At 38.7% G+C, this 20,582-nt stretch overlaps 5 protein-coding genes and 1 long non-coding RNA gene across 11 annotated transcripts in view; 4 read left to right on the top strand and 2 right to left on the bottom strand.

Annotated features, from left to right (window-relative positions):
* The first annotated feature begins 69 nt into the window (after positions 1-69).
* LOC105274214 (uncharacterized) lies at positions 70-1,694 on the top strand. Its single transcript, XR_892982.1, has 2 exons — positions 70-1,163; positions 1,600-1,694. It is a non-coding gene; the product is annotated as an uncharacterized lncRNA (long non-coding RNA).
* On the bottom strand, positions 1,695-4,463 carry LOC105274175 (dehydrogenase/reductase SDR family member 11-like). Of its 2 annotated transcripts, XM_011317089.1 has the most exons (6): positions 4,336-4,463; positions 4,085-4,236; positions 3,360-3,572; positions 2,622-2,872; positions 2,172-2,318; positions 1,695-1,859 (listed from the first exon to the last, which is right to left on the bottom strand). In XM_011317089.1, the coding sequence occupies exons 2-6, from the start codon at positions 4,170-4,172 to the stop codon at positions 1,818-1,820; spliced, it is 741 nt and encodes a 246-aa protein (XP_011315391.1). In that variant the 5' UTR covers positions 4,173-4,236; positions 4,336-4,463; the 3' UTR covers positions 1,695-1,817. The 2 variants fall into 2 exon arrangements, with proteins under 2 accessions (XP_011315391.1, XP_011315383.1); XM_011317081.1 differs by lacking the exon at positions 4,336-4,463 and having other exon boundaries at positions 4,085-4,260.
* LOC105274186 (BRCA1-associated protein) lies at positions 4,335-7,449 on the top strand. Of its 4 annotated transcripts, XM_011317108.1 has the most exons (7): positions 4,335-4,417; positions 4,621-4,883; positions 4,970-5,276; positions 5,599-5,788; positions 5,870-6,188; positions 6,342-6,766; positions 6,932-7,449. In XM_011317108.1, exons 2-7 carry the CDS (start codon positions 4,808-4,810, stop codon positions 7,301-7,303), a joined length of 1,689 nt encoding a protein of 562 aa, XP_011315410.1. In that variant the 5' UTR covers positions 4,335-4,417; positions 4,621-4,807; the 3' UTR covers positions 7,304-7,449. The 4 variants fall into 4 exon arrangements, with proteins under 4 accessions (XP_011315410.1, XP_011315418.1, XP_011315402.1 ...); XM_011317116.1 differs by lacking the exon at positions 4,335-4,417 and having other exon boundaries at positions 4,520-4,883; positions 6,348-6,766; XM_011317100.1 differs by lacking the exon at positions 4,335-4,417 and having other exon boundaries at positions 4,521-4,883.
* Positions 7,450-7,985: 536 nt separating this feature from the next.
* wkd (whacked) lies at positions 7,986-11,307 on the bottom strand. 2 transcript variants are annotated; one of them, XM_011317061.1, is made up of 5 exons: positions 10,963-11,307; positions 10,277-10,440; positions 8,774-9,341; positions 8,361-8,630; positions 7,986-8,280 (listed from the first exon to the last, which is right to left on the bottom strand). In XM_011317061.1, the coding sequence occupies exons 2-5, from the start codon at positions 10,423-10,425 to the stop codon at positions 8,164-8,166; spliced, it is 1,104 nt and encodes a 367-aa protein (XP_011315363.1). In that variant the 5' UTR covers positions 10,426-10,440; positions 10,963-11,307; the 3' UTR covers positions 7,986-8,163. The 2 variants fall into 2 exon arrangements, with proteins under 2 accessions (XP_011315363.1, XP_011315371.1); XM_011317069.1 differs by lacking the exon at positions 10,963-11,307 and adding an exon at positions 10,537-10,923.
* A 50-nt stretch (positions 11,308-11,357) lies between these two features.
* Positions 11,358-14,663, top strand: Rep (Rab escort protein). The gene is made up of 5 exons (XM_011317048.1): positions 11,358-11,923; positions 12,018-12,084; positions 12,403-12,591; positions 12,940-14,236; positions 14,355-14,663. The coding sequence occupies exons 1-5, from the start codon at positions 11,875-11,877 to the stop codon at positions 14,502-14,504; spliced, it is 1,752 nt and encodes a 583-aa protein (XP_011315350.1). The 5' UTR covers positions 11,358-11,874; the 3' UTR covers positions 14,505-14,663.
* Positions 14,664-18,411: 3,748 nt separating this feature from the next.
* The window catches only part of LOC105273985 (flocculation protein FLO11), a 28,236-nt gene continuing 26,065 nt past the window's right edge, over positions 18,412-20,582 (top strand). Inside the window, exon 1 of the mRNA XM_011316768.1 lies at positions 18,412-19,595. The gene's annotated coding sequence lies outside the window, so the exon portion shown is untranslated. The remainder of the gene's footprint in view (positions 19,596-20,582) is intronic.

Here is a 20,582-nt window from a genome sequence, read left to right as displayed (position 1 = left end):
AGAATTCGTTAAGACTAGATTTTTTAATAAATTTCCTGAAATGTCGAATCAAAAGGAAAACAAAAATCACTCTCTGCAAATATTTTCTGTGATTTTTCCAAAATGAATTTTCCACCTCATATGTATTGAAGAAAAAAAATCACAGGACGTAAATTTGCGTAGTGAATAAGTTTATATAAAAAAATGGAACTATTTAATCCAAAAATGACATGTCTGTAATCAAGAAACTAATGTATTTTTTCTTCTTTTGTATATTGGATTGGATTGTAACACAATGAATGAAAAACTGAACCCCACACGATCGTTGATTCTTCGATGGATAATTGAGAGATGGACCCGCGCGTTTTGGATGGATTATTTTATCATCGATAATAATAATTATTAAAAGGATATTTAATTATGATAAAGTCACAGTAATGGGACAGGATTGCATTAACCAAGAGGAAAGATATAAAAAAAAGTATTGAGGATTGAGGATTAAAAAAAATTTTCACGAATGGAATTTCATCGAGACCGATGCACACAAGGCCACGATTTATCAGAGGACCCATGACTCTTATCAATTTGTCACTTTAACGAATATTCGTTCACTACTCAGTATCACTGTGGAGAACAATAGTGTTTCAGTGAGCAATTGACTCTCAACTTTGATTTACCGTATTTGTTTTCGACTGAACATTTTTTTAAAAATTCTTTTAATTATTTGAGGGACAATCGAGGAACAATCGTGATAAATTTTTCATAATAAATTGTTGTTATCATCAAAGTGTACGTTGAGTGCGCCGAGGAGCTGTGAGGAATGGGAAATGCTCCAAGAGGATGTTGAAATCGTTTAAACTCATTCGATATTAATCATTAATAATCGGCCTTGCGTCTCGATGGGATCTGGCTGTTTTTAGAGGATTGAACTGACGAGAGCATTTTAATTGGGATTTAGGATATCTTCGCGGGATTTTGTTAATGGATTTATCAGTCCGTCGGAGTTATGGAGTATATTTGGATCACAGGATGTGGGATTATGTATTAAGAGAATGGTCATTGTCAATTGTGTGGAACAGAGGCTTCTCGCCTCCTAGGGCTCACACTAGGTTGGAACAATTGGAAATTGGATCACTCTTGGATTATCGTGTTTAAATGGAATCTCAGAGGATTGGATACCTGAGGTATTTGGACACCGATATGAATTCTCCTTTTTATATTTTTATTATTTTTTTTTTCACAATGTGAGGTACTCGTTCATTGACTTCTGCATGCATTCTTTTTTTTTCTGCTTAATTAATACCTCCGAACACTTTTGAGAGCACTTGGAAGATAATAATCGAGAGAAGCATATGAATAATGAGGAGCACTCGGATATACTCTGTTTCCCCTCAATTGACAATATTCGTTAACGTTATGACAGTCATTTTTTCACTCCTCACCTTGAGTAGTTCCCCTTTGTGTGTATTCCTTTAATCTTTTTTTACCCACATTTTAGTCATTTTGTGCTTACCAATCTTAGATTTATTGTTGACAATCGTTGGGAGTATTTCTATGACCTTTTCTTTCTACTTTTAGTTTTTTTCTATTCAATTTATCCTTTTTAACGGACGTTTGCAGAGGACAGGTAGATTGCTTTGCAGGTCTCTTGGGGCATCACAGGATATTCGCTGTATATTCTTTTATTGATTGAATAAATTTGAAGATTCACAGAATTTCATTTTGAAGTATTTATTTATTTAACTGTAGAAATTCAACAAATGATAGTTTGTTCGTTTCGTAATCATAGGATAGAGTTTTTTTATGTGGGATTCCATGTCGTCAAGAACAGAAGACGTTTACCAGGACTCTCCCACTGGTCGCAGGATAATTTCTTGGACCTGAAAAATTGAGGGGATCCTTCTAACCAAAGAGATGAGAGTGATTTTAATTTAATAGCGAAGGACTGAAACGTGTAATTCTTATTTTTTATTAAAAATCGATTCATCTAAAAATTATTGCTTTTAGAAGAATGTATTAAAACCTATCGGAAATTAAATCAGCTACAAAAAAAATCTTGACGTTTCTCACCTCAAATTGATAGTTATGGAAATAAATTGGGAATTTTTAAAAAACTTCAAAACTTTACAGTTTGTTACTAAATTATGCAATATAATCCATATTGCTACTAAATTATAAAATACAATTCATACCGAAACATGAGGCGGGGTGGACAGAGCGTAGATGAGTGCAGCTGCAATGTCCTCAGGCTTCAATGAAGGCATTGCGTTAAGGATTTCCTGGGAGAATGTTGAATATGTAGCCATCAGATCGGTTGCCACCAGACCTGGAGTGATTGACTGGAGGAAAGAGAAATTATTATTGAAATCTACTTTCTGGCGGCAGATATGAAGAATTATTTTCAGTAACTGAAAAGGAATTATTGTCGATATAATCTCAGAAATTATTAATAAAATTGGCATCACAAAATATACAGTAGAATTTCTGAGTCATTGAATAATGATAAAAGATTATTTCATTTTTTTGATTAAAAAATTTTTGATTAAAAAACCGGAATGAGAGGATATCCACAATGATCCCTTAAATCACTTCCCTCAGCTCTTATATCTGTCATTGAATAATTAGTAATAATTGATCGTTACTGTGACACGAATCTTCGACCCGACGAGTTCATGTCGTAGAGATTGCGCCAGTGCAGTGAGTGCTCGCTTTGAAGCTGGATAAACACTGAATCCAGGAACAGCAGGTATTCTCTCACCAGCGAGACTGTTGACATGAACAATGAGACCCTCGTCCCCAGTTTCCCTCATGATTTTCAACCCCTCCCGAGTGGCCAGACAAAGCCCCAGCACATTCACATCGAACACTGCTTTCCAGTCCTCTAAACGACCTTCTGGAATAATTAATTGGTCATTAGTGCACAATCATTCAATCAGGATTGTTTGACTCATTGACCCTTCACTTAAGGAAGGTAAATATTAATTGAGGTAACGACATTCTGATGACTTGAGTGTTGTAAAAATATGAGATACCACAAATAGTGTTACGAGAAAGTTACGGTGGGATTGACATAAAAAAATATAACGTTTCTGCATTTTGTCATTATTTAATGACATTTTTTTTTTAATTTTCAGAAAGAATCACACAACTGTAGGAAAAATTCATGAAAATTATCACATCAGCCCGAAACTTCATGAGTCATCGAATAACAATAAAAGAAAAAACGTTACATTTTTTGGTGAAAAATAAAAAAACGTGAATTTTAAGTAAAAGGGTGTCGAATATTTTTGATTGTAAGATTGGCTGACTGTTCCTGCGACAAGAAAATGAGAGAAAGTCTTTCTATGTCATATATTCCCATATATATTTCTAGGATTTACCACTAAGAGTAGTTTCTATCGTGATCCCGGCATTATTGACAAGCACATCGATTCTTCCCAAGTTCTCCTTCACCCAGCCAAATGCCGAGATGACACTCTCTTCCTGAGAAACATCGCACTCGACTGCATGTAATTTTCCTGATTGATCTTCCAGAGTCGACGCCAACTCTTCAATTTTTTCTGGTCTTCTTGCCAGGCCGGCGACAATTAATCCTATTTTAACAAAATCCTGGAGTCATTCCGAAAAGAACAGACGATTTTGGGAACTGGTATTGAATTTAAAATTTCCTTCGTCAAGTTTTTCAGAAATATTTCACAATCTCATGGAGATAATGAAATTTTCCTCAAGATTTCATTAGAAGAGAGAAATCAGAATTATAAAAAAGGTACATAAAAGACTCGTCATGTTTCTTACATTTAGAGAAATTTTACAAAAATTTGCCCGTTTGGTAAATCGATATTTTTATTGAACTGCAAATAAACTAAATGTGTTCATTAAATGTCGGTTTAGTTAAAGAACTATCGATTAAAATTAATAAATAAATAGATTGATGGCAGAACTAAAATTCAACGCATCTGAATTTACTGTTTTGCTCGTTATTTGATAACAAAATATTATAATTTCCGGAGGAACTAGTAGAAACAAAAAGTAGAACATGATCAGTTTTATTCCAAGTGATTTTCAATGGATAAGAGAAAATAGTTCGAAAAATTGGGGACCATACCATTGCGGACGAGTTCGCGAGCAATAGCTGCGCCAATTCCACCGCTCGCACCAGTGACAACCGCGACTTTACCCGACCAACGATTCATTTTACACTGCAAGTACTCTCATCAGACAATAATTGTGTGGACCGAGGAGTAGAACGCAACGTAACTGGATAGTAACACTTATAAGTATTGAAATCGATATTCCAGTAAACATGGAAATTTTGAAAAATTATGAGTAACCGGATAAGTCGGATTAGATCATTACCTTGGTGACCTCAATCCTCATCCAAGATATCATATCGTATCCCCAATACGCAGTTATCTTATCCTTGCAAGGAAGAAATCAGGTAGATTCAATCCCATTTTCTAAAAATTAATTTCCATTTTTAACATTCAACATTATCTCATTTTTTCGATGAAAATTCACTGATTTCTCTAAAAAAAAATGTCAATCTTTGAAATCCTCAATATTTTTTGATAACTGAGTTACGTATTTTTTTTTTTAATTGTCCACACAATAACTATCCACCAATTTGAATTGAAAATCTAGGGAATTTTGGCCGGAGCTTTTTCCCTGCCTAGTGATCAGCTGATTTCCGTCAAAACAGAATGACAAGGACTTGCGATTTATCGCTGGCAACAAGCAAAGTAAACACAGAAAATCTCCACGATAAATTCGAAAAAAAATTCATAGTGTTTATTATTGGAAATAAAATGAGCCTCGGGCTCAGTGGGTGATGTCTTCAACAATACTGGTGTCACTCTGCGTCATTCGTGTTGAGATTGTAGATCCAGAGGCAGAAGAGACAGCAAGTACGTTCCAACAATGTCAATAAATCCTGAATCACAGCTCGCGAATTAATTTTCCAACCACACGATTTTCTTATCGATTTATGGAGTTGGATTTACCACAGGCACAATGGCAGCGAGGAAAACGAGAGGACGACGAGAGCCCCGTGATATTACGGTGGAGAGTTATGCAAGTGTCACCGAGGGTCCGGTTCCACTGCTGTCATCACAGGGTTCCAGCAAACCCCACTCCAGACCTACCTCCGAGGAATCCTCTTCATCATCGAATCAAGTCTCCACAGCAACTGTCGAGGGATCCCCACCCAACGCATCATCACCAACAGATCAAATTAATTTTATCTCTGGAAATCCGTTTGTGGAAGTCACTAAAGGAATCTTACATCTTTATAAAGAGGAGTAAGTTCTCATTTTTGTCTCCATTCAATTGATGGAATGGAGTACAAGATCTTGATAAGCACGTCCTTGAGGCATTTTGCTTGTGAATGACAGATTTGGATGCTTTCCCATTTAATTTCTAGTGTAGATAGTTAAGATAATATTTAATATACTCTCAAAAAAATGTAAAAATTTTGAAAAATCTTTTCTAATCCTTTTTTATGCACATAATTGTCATAAAAAATTAAAAAATTACTAAATTGAACGAAGAGATTCATAAACAATCATTATTAATCTACTAAAGAAGTGATTAGGATTTCAATCTCGTACTAATGTTTCACAGTGAATTGACAGAGAAACATTCAGCAGCCGATCGCAGTCACACGATTTGCATTCTCTCAGTTCCAGCAACGATGACTTGTCATGATTTAATGACCTTTACTGCTGCTTGTCATCAAGACATCCAACACTTTCGGATACTCCGGGATAACAGTCCCAATCAGTATATGGCGCTCATCACAATGCGTTCATCTGTACGAAACTTTTTTCATTTGAAACCATTCCTCCCTGTAATTAGAGTAATTTGATTAATTTGCTGATGTATTCGGGTGTAGGCAGCGGCGAATGAGTTCTACGAGACGTTCAATGGAGCTCCTTACAACTCATTAGAGCCAGATGTGGTTTGTCACATGGTATTCGTCTCGAGGGTTGAGGTAGCTGATAATGGGATGGCACTGGCTGGTCACACAGAGTTGCCTTCATGCCCAGTTTGCTTGGAGAGAATGGACGAAAGTGTCGATGGAATACTCACGATATTATGCAATCACACGTTTCACTCGAGCTGCTTGGTCAAGTGGGGTGATATTTCGTGCCCAGTCTGTCGATATGCACAAACTCCTGAGCCTGTGGCTGATAGCCATTGCATGGAGTGTGGTAAGACTGTCATATGATTATGTGGTAAGACTGTCATATGATTTTGATTGTCATTATTAATTCTAATTATTTTTATTATCATAAAATAATAATAGAATTATATCTCTAACTATTACTTTTTTATTCAACGGAATGATTGAGAATAATGTCCAGTTGCAGACACAAGTAATGATGCACTTTGGATCTGTTTGATCTGCGGTCACATCGGCTGCTCTCGTTACCACGAAGGACATGCATTTGAACACTATCGTGACACTCACCACTGCTACGCCATGCAGCTGGGAAATAATCGAGTCTGGGACTACGTGGGTGACAACTTTGTGCATCGTCTGCTTCAGGATAAGGATGGAAAAATGGTGGAAGGGGGCCAGGAGCCCACTAAGGGTGAGGGAGCGGCTGTGGACGAGAAGGTGGATGCTGTGCAGCTAGAATTTACGTACTTACTCACTTCACAGTTGGAGACCCAGAGACAGTACTTCGAAGATAGATTGAATCGAATTGAGCAGAGATCCTCATCTGAAATCGGGGAATTGAGGGAAAAGTTGAATCAAATATCCGATGAAAATTCACATATCAAGGTAATGCACGTAATTTCAACTCCAAATTATTCTAATTCCAATTCTGGTATTCTGGAATAAAATATTAAATCGCCAGAACGAGTGATTAATTAATTAAATTATTTCCTTTGTATTTTTCAATTAATAATCAGTGTATTATTAATTTATTTTATTTTGATTATCCAGGCAAAAATAATAGCTCTCACAAAAGAGAAACTAGCCCTTGAAAAACGCTTGCAGACGTCAATAATAAAATTAAATCAAGCTCAATCTGAATTATCTGAGGAGAAGGAGTTGAGAGAAGCCCTTCAATTGAACCAGACCTCTTGGCAAACGAAGCACAAACAGTTGCAGGATGAGCTGAAGGAGTGCAAAAGTACAAAAGAGAGTGAGATCCAAGACCTAAAGGAACAAATACGAGACTTAATGTTCTTCCTAGAAGCGCAAAAGCAAATTGAAAACTCGACAGACAAAGACGACATAGCCGGAGGTACGATAATCGTCCCCGAGACCTCCACAACTCCCAAATCACGCTCACGACGACATCGAAAGCACTGAGTAATCCCAGCATCATTGAGACAATTTTTTTTGTCGAGAATTCATTTATTTGAGATGCGTATATGATTCTTCCAGAAAGTATTTGGTCACCTGAATTATTTGTGGGTAATTCTAATTACGTTGCAATTAATAAACAATTAATGAAGGTTTGATTTTCTTTTTCCATCCCAGAATTTTTTATAAATACATACTTCCCTCAATCTGATGAATTCTTACGAAAAAAACGTCTCATGGGGCTTTTATCTAAACGCGAGAAAAAAAAAACAACTTTACCTCAAACAATAAATACCGTAATTTTTATTTAAACTCGATCAAATGTTTTATTTATTCACCGATTCAACGAAATTAAATAATCTTTCATTCAGTATCATTACATAATATAATAATAAGCATCCTCTGTTATTCTTTAAAAATACGACTGGTTATGGAGACACCTAAGTTTGTACATAAATACTAATATTAACTGAGGAATTCAAAAATTAATAACAATTTACTCATTTATCTCAGTTATGAATATTATGAATAGTAATTGCAGATTTCTTACGTAGAGGAAAATATAGTAATTGTGCATCGGTTTATTCTTTCGATGGGGGGATTCATGTTTTTTCAGGTAGAAAATACAATGGCTGATTATCCATGGGAATGTGCGCAGATACTTCGAATATTCGATTTGATTATTATGTTTGTCTGTCTTTAATCGTCTAACTACCCTTAGAAAATGTATGATTACTTCTCTCTTGTTTAATTGAGGATATTAATTGTGAGAAAGGCACACCTGTTGACTGAGGATTAGGATATTGATTTTAATTATTTTTTTTTTGTGATTTTTGCGGCTTTTATTGGCCAGTTCATCGAGAAATTCAGTCGAGCCCATTGGCAGTGGCATGAGAAGCGTCATCCTTCATTTTACTCCTCTTTCTTATCTGTCTCTGGTGCTCGTACTCGAAGTCCTCTTCGCTCAAGTTCAGTCTCATGATCTGGAGAGAAATTGACAATTATAATTGCGAATACATTAATTCTGGAAGAATTTTCGGTGGAATTTGATTGGAATTCTGACCTGACTAACGAGTGTTTCTTCTTCCATTATCTCTGGTGGAGGATTTCTTAATACTTGGAGGGTTTCGTACATAGTGGGACACTGCTTGGTGAGAGACGAGCGCCCGAGTGATCCTTTGAGTAGCACCAGACCGACCTTGAAGATTATCTTCACTCCTTCACACAGGAACATGTCCCAGATCCTCAGGATACTCTCCCAAGGGAGAGTTCTCGTGTAAACACAGAGAAACCATTCTGTCATGTACAAAATCGGTTCCATCTTCTGTTTTTTCTAGAATTTCAATCATCACCATTAAGTTCCAAGAATTTTTATTACCTGTTCAATCATTGGACTCAAATAACCCTGAACTATAAATAAAAAAATGACTATATAAATTCAAACGATTCCATTGGAAAGTAAAAAAATTAACTCACCAGATGTTTATAAGCAACTGGTGACACTCGTTTTAACAAAGCAAAAAGTATATCCCCATCCCGCTGAAGTGTCTCCATCCCCTGACTGTAGTACCCAACGAGATATTTGTCACAGACAGCCACTAGACACCAGAAAGCCTGGACTGCCGGCATGTGCATCAACAAAAAGGCAGCAATAGGCGCCTGTGCCTGACAGTACCCAACTTTACTGTTGAGTATGGAATACGCTTTGAGCACTTGAAACAATTCCTGCTGGCCAGGTGCATTCTCCACGAACATTTCATGATGTGGAAATTGCCGGTGAAGATCCTTCTTGATGTCCTCGATGTATTTCGGATCCCCAGGACGCTTTATCAATTCCTCGTACAGATTGGGGTTCTCTGTCATCAACAGCTGACCTCCGCAGAGGTTCAGCCAGGCGCGAAGTCTCACTGACGGGGGAATCCCTTTTCTACACCTCTCTCGTACTTTACGGTAATTATTCGTCATAAATGAACTCCAATTGTTCAGCATACGGATCCATTTTCTCTCTCGTCTCAAAATCACCTCTGGAGGTACTGCTTGTTTCCTGAGACAAACAATTAATTGACTCCCGATTTTTCATTGAATTTACGATGAAAGGGTTTTTTGATACTTCCTCCTGAATTGAATAGTTTTTTATCGATCGATAAAATTGTATTGAATACAAAATGTATATATTATAACGCAGTATTTCTGAAGTTTTTCTTCTCGTTCTTATGAGAATTTCACTCCGTAGTGGTTTCACGGATGAATCACTGACCACTAGAAAAACTAGTTTTTGATAAACACTTCTGAACCGAAGAGATAGTGAAATGCTTAAAAATACATTTTACGATTTCCCTTCACAAAAATTTCGTAATGTTTCCAATTCAACCAAAACCATAATCTTCTCTAATGGATTTTTACTACAGTATTAAATTTACCAGCGATTATTTATTAACGATTATTTATTAAAATAGGATGAGTTGAGTTTGGCAGTTTTGCAAAATTTTGATTAATTAAAAAAACTATTGATTTCAGAAGAAAATAAAAAGAAAAGAAAGCCACGGGAAAGTCCTATAATGTTTTCCCTTTGAGTTCCAGGGTTTCAAAATAAATCAATAATTGGGAACAGCCTGACTCTCAAAAGAAGTTATTGTCAGTGTCTTCTAATTTTTCATGTATTTTTTACAAATCTCCAACAAACAGTTGATAAAATTGATGTGAAAAAATATAGGGTTTTTTTATTTGATTATTATTAAGTGTGTCACAGAGTATTCGCACGGTGAAAAAATCTGGAAAAATAGACGCACGACTGAAAATTTGTGAGTCATTGAAAAACGATAAAACCAAAGAACGATATATTTTCTAACGCCAACAGATTTACAGTCTCCCAGAAATTGTAAAAAGAAAAATGAAATATGAAAAATGAGATCTCGGCAAGAACTCTATAAGGAACATAAACCTCTGAATACGAAATCCACAGACATATTCTCCTCTCACCTCTCAGGACTGTACTGTGCACCTCCCAAAAATCCATGCCTATCAGGTACTGTTGATATGACGGATCCACACTGATAAATACTGCTACCCTCCGACTCAGACTCCCCATTCAAATCCTCCTCGTTATTGCGTGACTCCGAGGCGGCCATAGCATCTTCCTACACCTGAAATCCCCAACAATAAATTCCCAGAATAACCCACAAACCTTTCACTTATGCAATAAACCATTGTAGGATAATCCCACTAATGCTAAAACCCACAATTTCCCTTTCAGCTTTTCATGATTCCCAATGCGAAGCGAATGGGAGAATTGACGATGAGGTCACTGGGAACATCCAGACCAACTCAATTGGGTTAAATTGCTCTCGATTTTTTTACTTCCAGCCACAGTATATTTTTTCTCTCATGTCATCGATGAAATAAATATCGGTAGGCGTGCAAGTCCCAGTCCTCCGATAATTTCCCTCCACCCCAGGACGACGATAAATCCATTAATCACTCAAATGGTCATGGAAATGACGTGCGCCTCCCAGAAAAACAGCTATCACTCATGCCCAATAGTAAACAACACAGCCCCATCCCCATTTGCACAAAAAAAAAATATCACGTGTAATGGAGTTACCTCTGGGGCACGTGTGAAATGTCAATGAGTACAACTAACAGCATAACGCTCAACAATAATTTACCGTTCTTTGGCATCGAATCCTTCGCAGTTCTACCGTCCACCAAAATCACCTTTTGCTGAGCACTCGTAATGCGACACTGGATTGCAGTACCGCCTCCTAGTCTTGACAGACGTGTACATACACATATCCCGGAACAGGCTGTTTATTCATTAACCAATCCAGGAGTTTTAATTTTTCACCCACGATTTATGCACGTGGCAGAGAGCAACGATGGACGATTGCACAATGTCTGATTTATTTCCGATATTCTTTTCGGGAGAATTATTATTAGAATTGACATTTACCACTCCATCAACAAATACTTTTGGTGGAGGAGGGGTTACCCCTTAACATCCCAGGAACGTACTTCTCAACTGATAAAGGAGAAACAATCAGTCGGTAAAACGGTGCACCACTGCCTCCAACTGAGTCATGCAATTTATGTGGAGAAATAACGAGAGGTATAGTTGTGAGAAATAAATAGGAAAAAAAATATTGCATTAGTTTCCTCGTCGCGGAGGTAATCAGTCTATTGTTCGAGGTGATTTCCTTGGAGACATTTGATAAAATCGTCTTGGAGGATCTGGTGGATTGAAGGTTCACAGCAGCGCAGGTCTTGGAGAATTGACACTGGATTTCGTGGGATTTAGTCGGCCATCGGTGTTGCAACCCACCCGGCTGTCAAAGTACTCCTTGAAAAGAGGATAATCGAATTGCTCACAGGAAAGAACGGTGTAATTCACGGTGTTTGAGTACCAGTGAAAGTGTGAAGAACGTGTCCAGGGTGGGGCATCATCGGTTTGACAAGTTGGATCGATTTTGGTTGAGAATGTATTGATTTAGGGGGCTGTCGTTGGTTCGAGAATACAAGCAGATTGCGAGGATTGAGGTATTTTGGGGATTTGTTGGTGGCCGGAGTGACTTGGGATCGACATGGAGGACGATCTTCCCACTGAATATGATGTCGTCGTCGTGGGAACAGGTATTGATTTGTTGAATTTTTTTGGGGGGTAGTTTTTTGGGTTTGGGGTTTCTTTGTTGGAATTGGTGTAACCGTTTTTGGAAAATTTTTGCAGGGATGACGGAGTCCATCGTGGCTGCTGCTGCCAGCAGAATCGGCAAGAAAGTACTCCATCTGGATAGGTACGTCCTTTTGATATTTTTATTATGTCAATGTTGCTACTGCGGGATTTAGGGGGCTAAAGGGTGGCACAGGTCAATTTGGTAGTTTAGAGGTGAAGGTTGCAAGGAGTTTTAATGCATTGGTAAGTTTTTGGTCGATATCTAAGGGACATAATGAAATGTTCGTGGAAGCCTTCTCATGGCTCCTATTGCACTGTACAAAAACGGTCTTGAGGAAAATCTCACTATTTCTCTCGGATTCAGAGATATTCGAACATTCCACAAGGAAATAAATTGAGTGTTCAAATAATTTAAATAATCGACTCTTGTCATTTTCAGTAACGAGTATTACGGGGGCTTGTGGGCGACCTTCAACTTTGACGGTTTCGAGAAGTGGATTGAGGACCTGAACGCATCGGAAGCTGGAGGGGATGCTAATGTGGAGGTAGAGACTGGCGAAAAATTCTTAAAGGCCAGTAATCAATATTCAACGGTTGAGAATATCGATGAAACGTGGTTCATACCGAAGTAAGTGATGCCGGTGTAATCCAATATTCCTTTTAATTGTCTATCGACCGGATAAACACGAGACTTTTATCCCTTGAAAAATATTTCGAGACTATTTTATGCATGGAAAACGAAGACTCTCAACATATTCTCTACAGATGATTCCTCTTCACGAAAATACTTTGTTAACGCACTATTTAATTATCAGAGTAGTTTCGATTCTAAAAATAATATTTTATTCAATCCGAAAACACCCTTACGGTCTTATACTTTTATTCTACACTTTTAGGTGATGATTTCACCCTACGACTGACTAAAAACTTTTTTTATAATTCCTCAAATATCGCAAATAATTCCTGATTTCCCCAGTGATGCGGAGCTACCAGACCTCTCAACGAAGGAGAGTCAAACCGAAAGTGAAACCGAGGAGAAAGAGAAAACCGACGTGGGGAAAACCGAGCACAAATACGCTACGAAACACTGGACGATCGAGCGAATTGTAAAGGAACACCGAAGATTCAATATTGATCTAGCCCCAAAACTGCTCTTCGCAAGAGGAGATCTGGTGGAATTACTGATATCAAGCAACATAGCACGTTACGCAGAATTCCGTGCTGTCTCGAGAGTAGCAACATTCATGGATGGAAAACTCACACAAGTACCTTGTTCCCGAGCTGACGTGTTTGCCAACAAAACGGTGAGCGTAGTTGAGAAGAGAATGCTGATGCAGCTGCTGATGTCGTGCATGGAGCAGGGAGCTGAGAGCCCAGAGTTCGATGGCTACCGTGACAAAACCTTCCTGGAGTATTTAAACACGAAGAATCTGACGCCAATGGTGAAGCACTACGTGATGCAGGCGATAGCAATGGCCACAGAGAAAACTTCATGCCGTGACGGAGTAATTCGTACGAAGCATTTCCTCAATAGCTTGGGAAGATACGGAAACACTCCATTCCTGTGGCCCATGTACGGTAGTGGAGAGTTGCCCCAGTGTTTCTGTCGACTTTGCGCCGTTTTTGGTGGTGTTTATTGCCTGAAACGCCAGCTGGATGGAATAGTTGTGAATGAGGACAAGTGCAAGGCCATTATCAGTGGAAAACAACGACTCGCCCTGGAGCACTTGGTGGTAGGGCAGGGCCATCTACCACCTGAGATCGTCGAGTCACCTGGGGAGCACAAAATTTCACGTGGAATATTCATCACTGACAGATCTATTATGCAGGGGGAGAAGGAAAATCTCACTCTTCTTTATTATCCACCTGAGGAGCCTGGCCAGGAACCCGTCACTCTCATTGAGCTGGGACCATCCACCAATGCCTGTCCTCAGGGCCTCTTCATGGTCCACATGACATGCAAGAGAACAGCAACTGCTAAGGATGATTTGGCGTATGTCGTGAAGAAATTCCTCGCCGCCAATGCTCTCGAGCCCAACGTTGTTCCATATCCCACTGACGTTCACACCCAGACTGTTCCTGAGAAGAGCCATCTCCAGGAGGCCGATGAGGCTAAGGACAAACAGCTTGATCATCTCAAGCCCCATGTTCTCTGGTCAATGTATCTGAATTTACCAGCTAGTGACATCAGGTTGAGTGATTCTGCACCCAAGAATGTTCACCTCTGCTCTGGACCTGATCTTGATCTTGACTTTGATTTCGCTGTTAATCAGGTGAGATTTTTCAGAGATTAATCATTTTAATTCATTTATAATTAATTAATAGTCATTAATTTTGGAGAGAAGTTCTTTAAAAATTAACATATGTGGTTTCCTTGGGGAATTTATCTAGGCGAAGGAGATCTTCAAGACTATGTACCCTGACGAGGATTTTCTCCCCCGTGCTCCTGATCCCGAGGAAATCGTCCTCGAGGGTGATGAAACCCCTGGGCCAAAGTTCGAGGATGTACCCGAGGCTGAGGACGTCAGCAAGGAGGAATAAATTATGTCTTTTTGGTGAGGAGAGATGGAGCGAGAAGCAGGATGCTTTTTGCAATTCCCAATTTGCTACACCAAACCAACAGGAAATGTGGATGAGGAATGGCCTGCATTCTTAATGTCTTTACCGTTATCATCATTTCACCTCTTGCATTTTTTATGTGAAGATCCCAAGGTTTTGATTTTTCTGGCGTTGGGAGTTTTTACAGATGGAATATCATTTCAGTATGAAAGTGGTCAAATAAGATGAGTAAAATATTTTTGTTAATTGTCCATTTTGAGAATTATTGAGCTAATGCTGAAACATCAAATTATTTTTTTATAGCTTATAAAATTGCCGATGAAAAATTAATTCTGGTATTTCCTTGTGAAATCAATCATTTTCGAGATGGGTAATCGATAAAAATGCTGAATTTCACTCATCTCACTTTACCCCTTGACGATTGTTTTATTTATGGGTCCTATTGGTTCGTGGAGCTTGCACAAATAGCCCTTTAGCATTTCAAGAGTGGAGGTGGTTTTTTAGCGGATATTGTCCTGATGTTTTTAAAGGGGAGAAGTAATACACAATTTTTTACTCGGTTTGTTCTTCGGAGTCATGAAACACAGCAGAATGAATGAATTTCTCCAGGCTTCGTTGAACGTAATTATTTTAACAACGAAAGAATATTTATTTTGATTTAGATTCAGCGAAAAAATATCGATTCTCTTCTGCAGAAAATTCAATTTTCGATTCAGAGTCGTTTCATCACTCAATTTCTGAATCAGTGATGGAAAAAATTGAAACCCGGTGAGAAGAACTGGCTAATTGTTACATTCGCATTATTCATTCCTCTGAATGATCGGTAATTGTTCAGACCCAATCATTCCAATTTTTTAAAAATTGAGGAAGAATTTTGTACGAAAATTTAATTTTTTCTCCTCAATCCTCCGAGTGGGACATCGATGGAAGAATAATCGAAATTCCCCAGCAATTACTGATCAATCGAATGATATTCAATTGAAATCGATACACCGTACTATCTTGTAAAGAACTCTCGATTGTAACAGAAGGCATAAGGATACAATTATCATTATGGATTATCACTAAAATAGAAGAGCTTCTGTGTTGTATCATGCATAGAACACTTATTGGACAATATACAATGACCTGCATACACAAATTTCTTTATTTCAGTTTGAAAAGAAAACATACTGCCGAATTATCGATCTATTTCGTTAACTGAAGAGAAGGGAGACGCTTTGTTTATGTTCTGTGCTTCAATAAAATAAAGAAACTTGTCTCTATCCACCAGAAATATACGAAATTTCGTATGACTCAGGATAAATCCAAAAGACAATTCGAATCTCCTTATCACTGTACGATTTTTGTTATCCCTCACCAACAAGATAACTTATCATTTACATCAAATATTTGGTCAACGTTCTACGATCGATGGTATAAATTTTCTGCATCAGACTTTCTATTTTACACCGCAAGCAAAAAAAAAGTTCTGAAATTCTGATTATAAAAATGTATTTACACTTCATCAAATTACAAGAATACAATTATCCCTTCTTCCTTTCCTCAATCATCAAACATTTTCAAGCCTTTTTTTTATTATCCATCTCCCTGTTTCACTCTGCTTTCATCTCTAACTTTACTTTACAAATATTAATTTCGATTCGTGCCAGGCTTTGGAGAATCTATTTAAAAATCTATTGGCTTACAAGATATCCTACTGTCAGAAAATTTCCTACAATTTCATGTGTAAATCCTGAGATTTTGAGATTTCATGTGGGGGAAAGTGAAGTAAATAGCCATTAGCCATTTTTTACATTCTCATAACTTTTTTTTAATGTTTCAATCTGGATTCATAAAAGATCTGATTTGGGGAGAATTATAATACTATTCCATCAACAATTGAACGAGTATTGACAATTGGAAAAAAAATCTAGTCAAAAATTGGTGAATTTCTTAAATTTCAACAATCAATACCGATATAATAAAAAATTGCTGATAACATGATTGAAATATTTTATTCAGTGCTCCCAAGGAATTACCAAATTCATCGAATCATTAGAATATTAAAACCCCTGTCGCCTAAAATTTTCAAGCGCGACGGACGTCCCCCTAAAAATCCTTGACAAATCCCTCAAATTTAAGAGTCTTGAACCCAGTTGAAAGTTGCAGTCATTCTCAAAAAAAATCACCGAAATAGTTCAATAAAAATATATTTACACTCCTCAGATTACAAAGACAGCCCACAGCCAGCCTAAGTCCTCCCCTGGTCACAGTACTTGATCTCAGCCCTGGAAATAACCTTGCAGATCTCCAACTTGATTTTAGCCTGGACTTGAGGTGGCAGATGGAGAACAGTCTGTGCCATGCTCTGAAAGAACAGATCAAGACTATCCCCCTCGCAAGTTCTTCCCACATCCTCACCCTTGGAGGTGCCAAGACTAGCATCACTGGTGGTCCTCTTCCTCTTGTTGACGAGATGCCTGTCGTTTCTGCCCTGCTTAATGTCTCCATTGGCCTTCACCAGCTTAACCTGCCCCTTGACATCGTAATCCTCCTCTCGACCCTCGTCCTGTGAGTCCTCAGCATTCGAGAAGTACTCAGCAGCATCTGAGACTGCCTCCACCACCTCCATACCAAGCTCCAGGTACTGGACATCAGCTCCTGTCTCGTCTTCAGGGTTTAGTCTTGCGTATGAGCTCGCGTCAACAACATCAACAATCTCATAAGTAACTCCCTCCATCACGTGTTGCTCCATCACCTTCAGAATCAAAATAAACTTCCAAAAAAACACAACAATTCCTACAATTCTCCTCAGTTGTTTACAGTCACATGTGTTCACCCGGCCATTTTTATTCCTCTTTCCTGTTTATTCACACTGAGTTATTATTATTGTTACTCTCTTGGCTATCCAATCCCTCTGTAGGTGAAGAAAAGTACCAGTTCAATTTCTTTACCCCATAAGAGGGGAATACTATTTACTTCCGGTGTCACACTTGGGTTTGAATATACTGTCAATCCGAAATTGTTTTTTCTTTTCGGTGTTTGTATAAATGTTTTTTTTCTGCTTTAATAATGCATATAGTATTATAGTTTTTATAGTAATCCTTGAAAGAAAATCCCGTGAATTAAATTCAATTTTATACTGCACCCAATTTTTTGGCTAAAACCTATTCACAAGTTTCATCATCATTGAATGGCTCTTCGAAATTTGCTTTTAGGACTTTTCGAAATTCACGCTTCAAAACTTTTTAACATCCACCAAAAATCCACGACTCACATAAGAAAAATCGGAGGAGTATATAATAATATACGAGATGACCTATATTTTTATAATCGAATTTCTGGAAACGAATCACTTAGTAATTAATAAAAATTATAATTTGCTTTAATAAACTTCGTCTGAATATTTAAACGAAATCCGTGATCCAAAATAGAAAACATCCACATCAAAACGAATTGATTTGCTCTCGACCCCACATTAATAATCGACAGTCCACTCAATCTATCAATCCAAAACCACAAACTCCTCCAAAAAATCTCCGGTCCCCGAAAAAAGTGCAATCGATCCCTAAAAAAGTCCTGGCCAACGCATAAAATAAAGCTTATCCATAGCTTCTCCAAAAGTTCATTCAAATCTACGAAATCGCATCACCATAACATGGCACAACGCCAGGAACTTGAACATCAATCCAACTGATTTTTGGTCCTAAAAAAACAAAAAATTCACCTGGTAGTGGAAAATTCACAAATTAAAAAAATTTTCGCTGAAACCCAATGTACGAATGTTGATGTAAAAAAAATAAAGTGTTGATATATACGATAGAACCGGGGATTGGTCTGGATGGGACGTGGCAACATCGCACCTCAGGTCTCGTTGAGCCCATGTGACAGAGAAGGAAAACACGACAAAAGGTGGTACGAAGAGGGTGACGCCGCGGCGTTCGGGATCACTCGAATGAGTATTTGCCCGGGCGAGCCGGGTGTCGGTGGCTTCTCTCCAGTTAATCCCACCAATAATTTCACCGTGTCTCACCGAAAAATTGATGACCAAGTCATCGCGCCAATCGCGCCAATCGCGCCAATCGCGCCAATCGCGCCCTTTGAGCAATTGAAGGGCGCATTAAAAATTTCCTCGTTGGAAATTAGCGTCTGACGCAATTAGCTGGAGCGTTCGAGCCTGGAGGTGAAAAAAAATTCAATAAAATATCACCGCGAAATTAAATTGGCGACAGCTGAGTACACATAGTGTTAAAAAAAGAAAGACAGTGAAATAATAGTGAGATAATTGTGAAAGAACTGGTGGAAATGGTTTTTGATGTGAGCGAGTGAGCGGGTGTTTGAGGAGACACTTATTTTTCTCAACACGCCCAGGGACCGCTTACTGCTGCGTCACATGGGCAACGTTCATTGGTCGATAGAGCGATGTGACGTCATTTGGGTGAAGACCATTGGCTAACAGAACGGGTCCCGGACACGTGAATCGTGGCCAAGCAAGCATGGCTGTTGATGCGCAGTGGTTAACACTTGTAAAATGTTTCTGCCACGCGCCAGATCGATCAGGTTATAAAGAGTAAAGACTATTTAGCATTCATCACCCAAAAATTATTTGATAACACCATCTGGATGGATCCGTTGTGACCCATCAGTCTCACGTGTATAAATCATTGAAGTTAGCATCGCGTTGAACACTGCTGGTAAACGAAAAAAAAAAAAAAAGTTAAAAGAGTGACGAGAAGAGAAGGAAGAGGAAAAAAAAACGAAAAAAACAGAAGATTGCAGTTCTTGTGTGTGCAAACTCGGAGTGTATGTACAATTGACGCGTGTACTAGTGCATCTCGTGACACCGAGAGAGACAGAATTGAATCTGAAAGACAAGGAGAGGGGGGAGACGTCTCTCTGTGTTGAGTTTTTAAAAGTTAAAAAGCCGAGAGTTTGTCTCCCTCCCGTTGGGCAAATTTCGTGATAGAGAGTTTGCAGCGTGAAAATTCCCTTTGCCGGCCCACCAGGGGGAGATTGATTTCTCTACGAAACCCCCGTGAAAGTGGCAAACGCGCGTGTTTCCATTGTGACTCGGGCTGCGCACTACCATCCGTGAGTACAATATTCCATCTATTATTATTTATCCCCCCATTAATATTCACACACCCAAAAATCACTGGACATTGAATCCCGAGTTTTTTAGATGACTTATATTACCCCAATCCCTTTGTTTTCATTCATCTGATCAACCACGCCCGTATTACGGAGCCGAGGCTGTGCCCTCGGATCTCTGTCAAAAACTCGTTCTCGTTCACCGTTTGCTATCTGAGCATTACACTTATATACAATAGTTTATTTGTCTCCTGCCCACTGCACCTATCTCTCTCGACACTTTTTTTCTTCTCGTCTATTTAATTAACATGTGTATAGGTGGTTGCGTGGCGTGTTTTATGTGCCATAATAGAATCATCCAATCCCGTCTTATTTCACAGTGTGACGTCACGGAATCGGAGGTTTGCCATTGGTTAATGGAGGGAAAATGTGAGGATCTGCCGCTGTGTGAGGCACCTCTACCCAAAGCGTGCAGTTCCTCTCTATCCCCACTTGTTCGTCATTTTGTCGTGTAAAGGGAGGGGGGCAATTGTCAGTTGAGATGGTTTTGTCCTTGTTACTCGACTCTTTTTACCCTATCCTACGTTCCCCTGGCCACGCTACTTGACTTTTGCATATGGTAGCGGGGGGATGCCTTCGGTTGGACTTCACGGCGCCTTTTTAGAACGGCTTTACCTATTTTCGCACGCACCTCTCTACTCCACCTGCCTTTTACAAATTAAACCATCTCCCACTACATTTGTCACGCTATCCAACGAGTTTCCATTCGGGCTTTTCTTCTTTTCCGTTTTCCTTTTTTTTCTTTTCTTTTTATTACGTCCGAGGTGGGGACATTCACCCACTGAAGATGCGTTTTGGCGATCTCAGGTTTAGTGATAGGGGGAGACGCATATTTTTGCAGGAAACAATTCTGTAGGATAAGGTGAGAGTTGGAGAAAATCTGGGGATATTCGGAAGGATCTGCAACGGGTCGTCATCTTCTGGTGA

The sequence above is a fragment of the Fopius arisanus genome, unplaced genomic scaffold (assembly GCF_000806365.1).
Source record: "Fopius arisanus strain USDA-PBARC FA_bdor unplaced genomic scaffold, ASM80636v1 scaffold00001, whole genome shotgun sequence".
NCBI classification, from domain to species: Eukaryota; Metazoa; Arthropoda; class Insecta; order Hymenoptera; family Braconidae; genus Fopius; species Fopius arisanus.
This window is presented reverse-complemented; position numbering and strand designations above follow the sequence as displayed.

Coding starts and splice junctions, on each gene's coding strand:
- LOC105274175 (XM_011317089.1), bottom strand. CDS start 4,172: ATGAATCGTTGGTCGGGTAAAGTCGCGGTTGTCACTGGTGCGAGCGGT. Junction 2,873..3,359: donor GATAGAAACTACTCTTAGTG/GTAAATCCTAGA, acceptor TAATTATTCCAG/AAGGTCGTTTAGAGGACTGG. Junction 2,319..2,621: donor GGTCGAAGATTCGTGTCACA/GTAACGATCAAT, acceptor TCTTTCCTCCAG/TCAATCACTCCAGGTCTGGT.
- LOC105274186 (XM_011317108.1), top strand. CDS start 4,808: ATGTCTTCAACAATACTGGTGTCACTCTGCGTCATTCGTGTTGAGATT. Junction 5,277..5,598: donor TTACATCTTTATAAAGAGGA/GTAAGTTCTCAT, acceptor AATGTTTCACAG/TGAATTGACAGAGAAACATT. Junction 6,767..6,931: donor ATGAAAATTCACATATCAAG/GTAATGCACGTA, acceptor TTGATTATCCAG/GCAAAAATAATAGCTCTCAC.
- wkd (XM_011317061.1), bottom strand. CDS start 10,425: ATGGCCGCCTCGGAGTCACGCAATAACGAGGAGGATTTGAATGGGGAG. Junction 9,342..10,276: donor GCACAGTACAGTCCTGAGAG/GTGAGAGGAGAA, acceptor TGTTTGTCTCAG/GAAACAAGCAGTACCTCCAG. Junction 8,631..8,773: donor CAGTTGCTTATAAACATCTG/GTGAGTTAATTT, acceptor TTGAAATTCTAG/AAAAAACAGAAGATGGAACC.
- Rep (XM_011317048.1), top strand. CDS start 11,875: ATGGAGGACGATCTTCCCACTGAATATGATGTCGTCGTCGTGGGAACA. Junction 11,924..12,017: donor TGTCGTCGTCGTGGGAACAG/GTATTGATTTGT, acceptor AAATTTTTGCAG/GGATGACGGAGTCCATCGTG. Junction 12,085..12,402: donor AAAGTACTCCATCTGGATAG/GTACGTCCTTTT, acceptor TGTCATTTTCAG/TAACGAGTATTACGGGGGCT.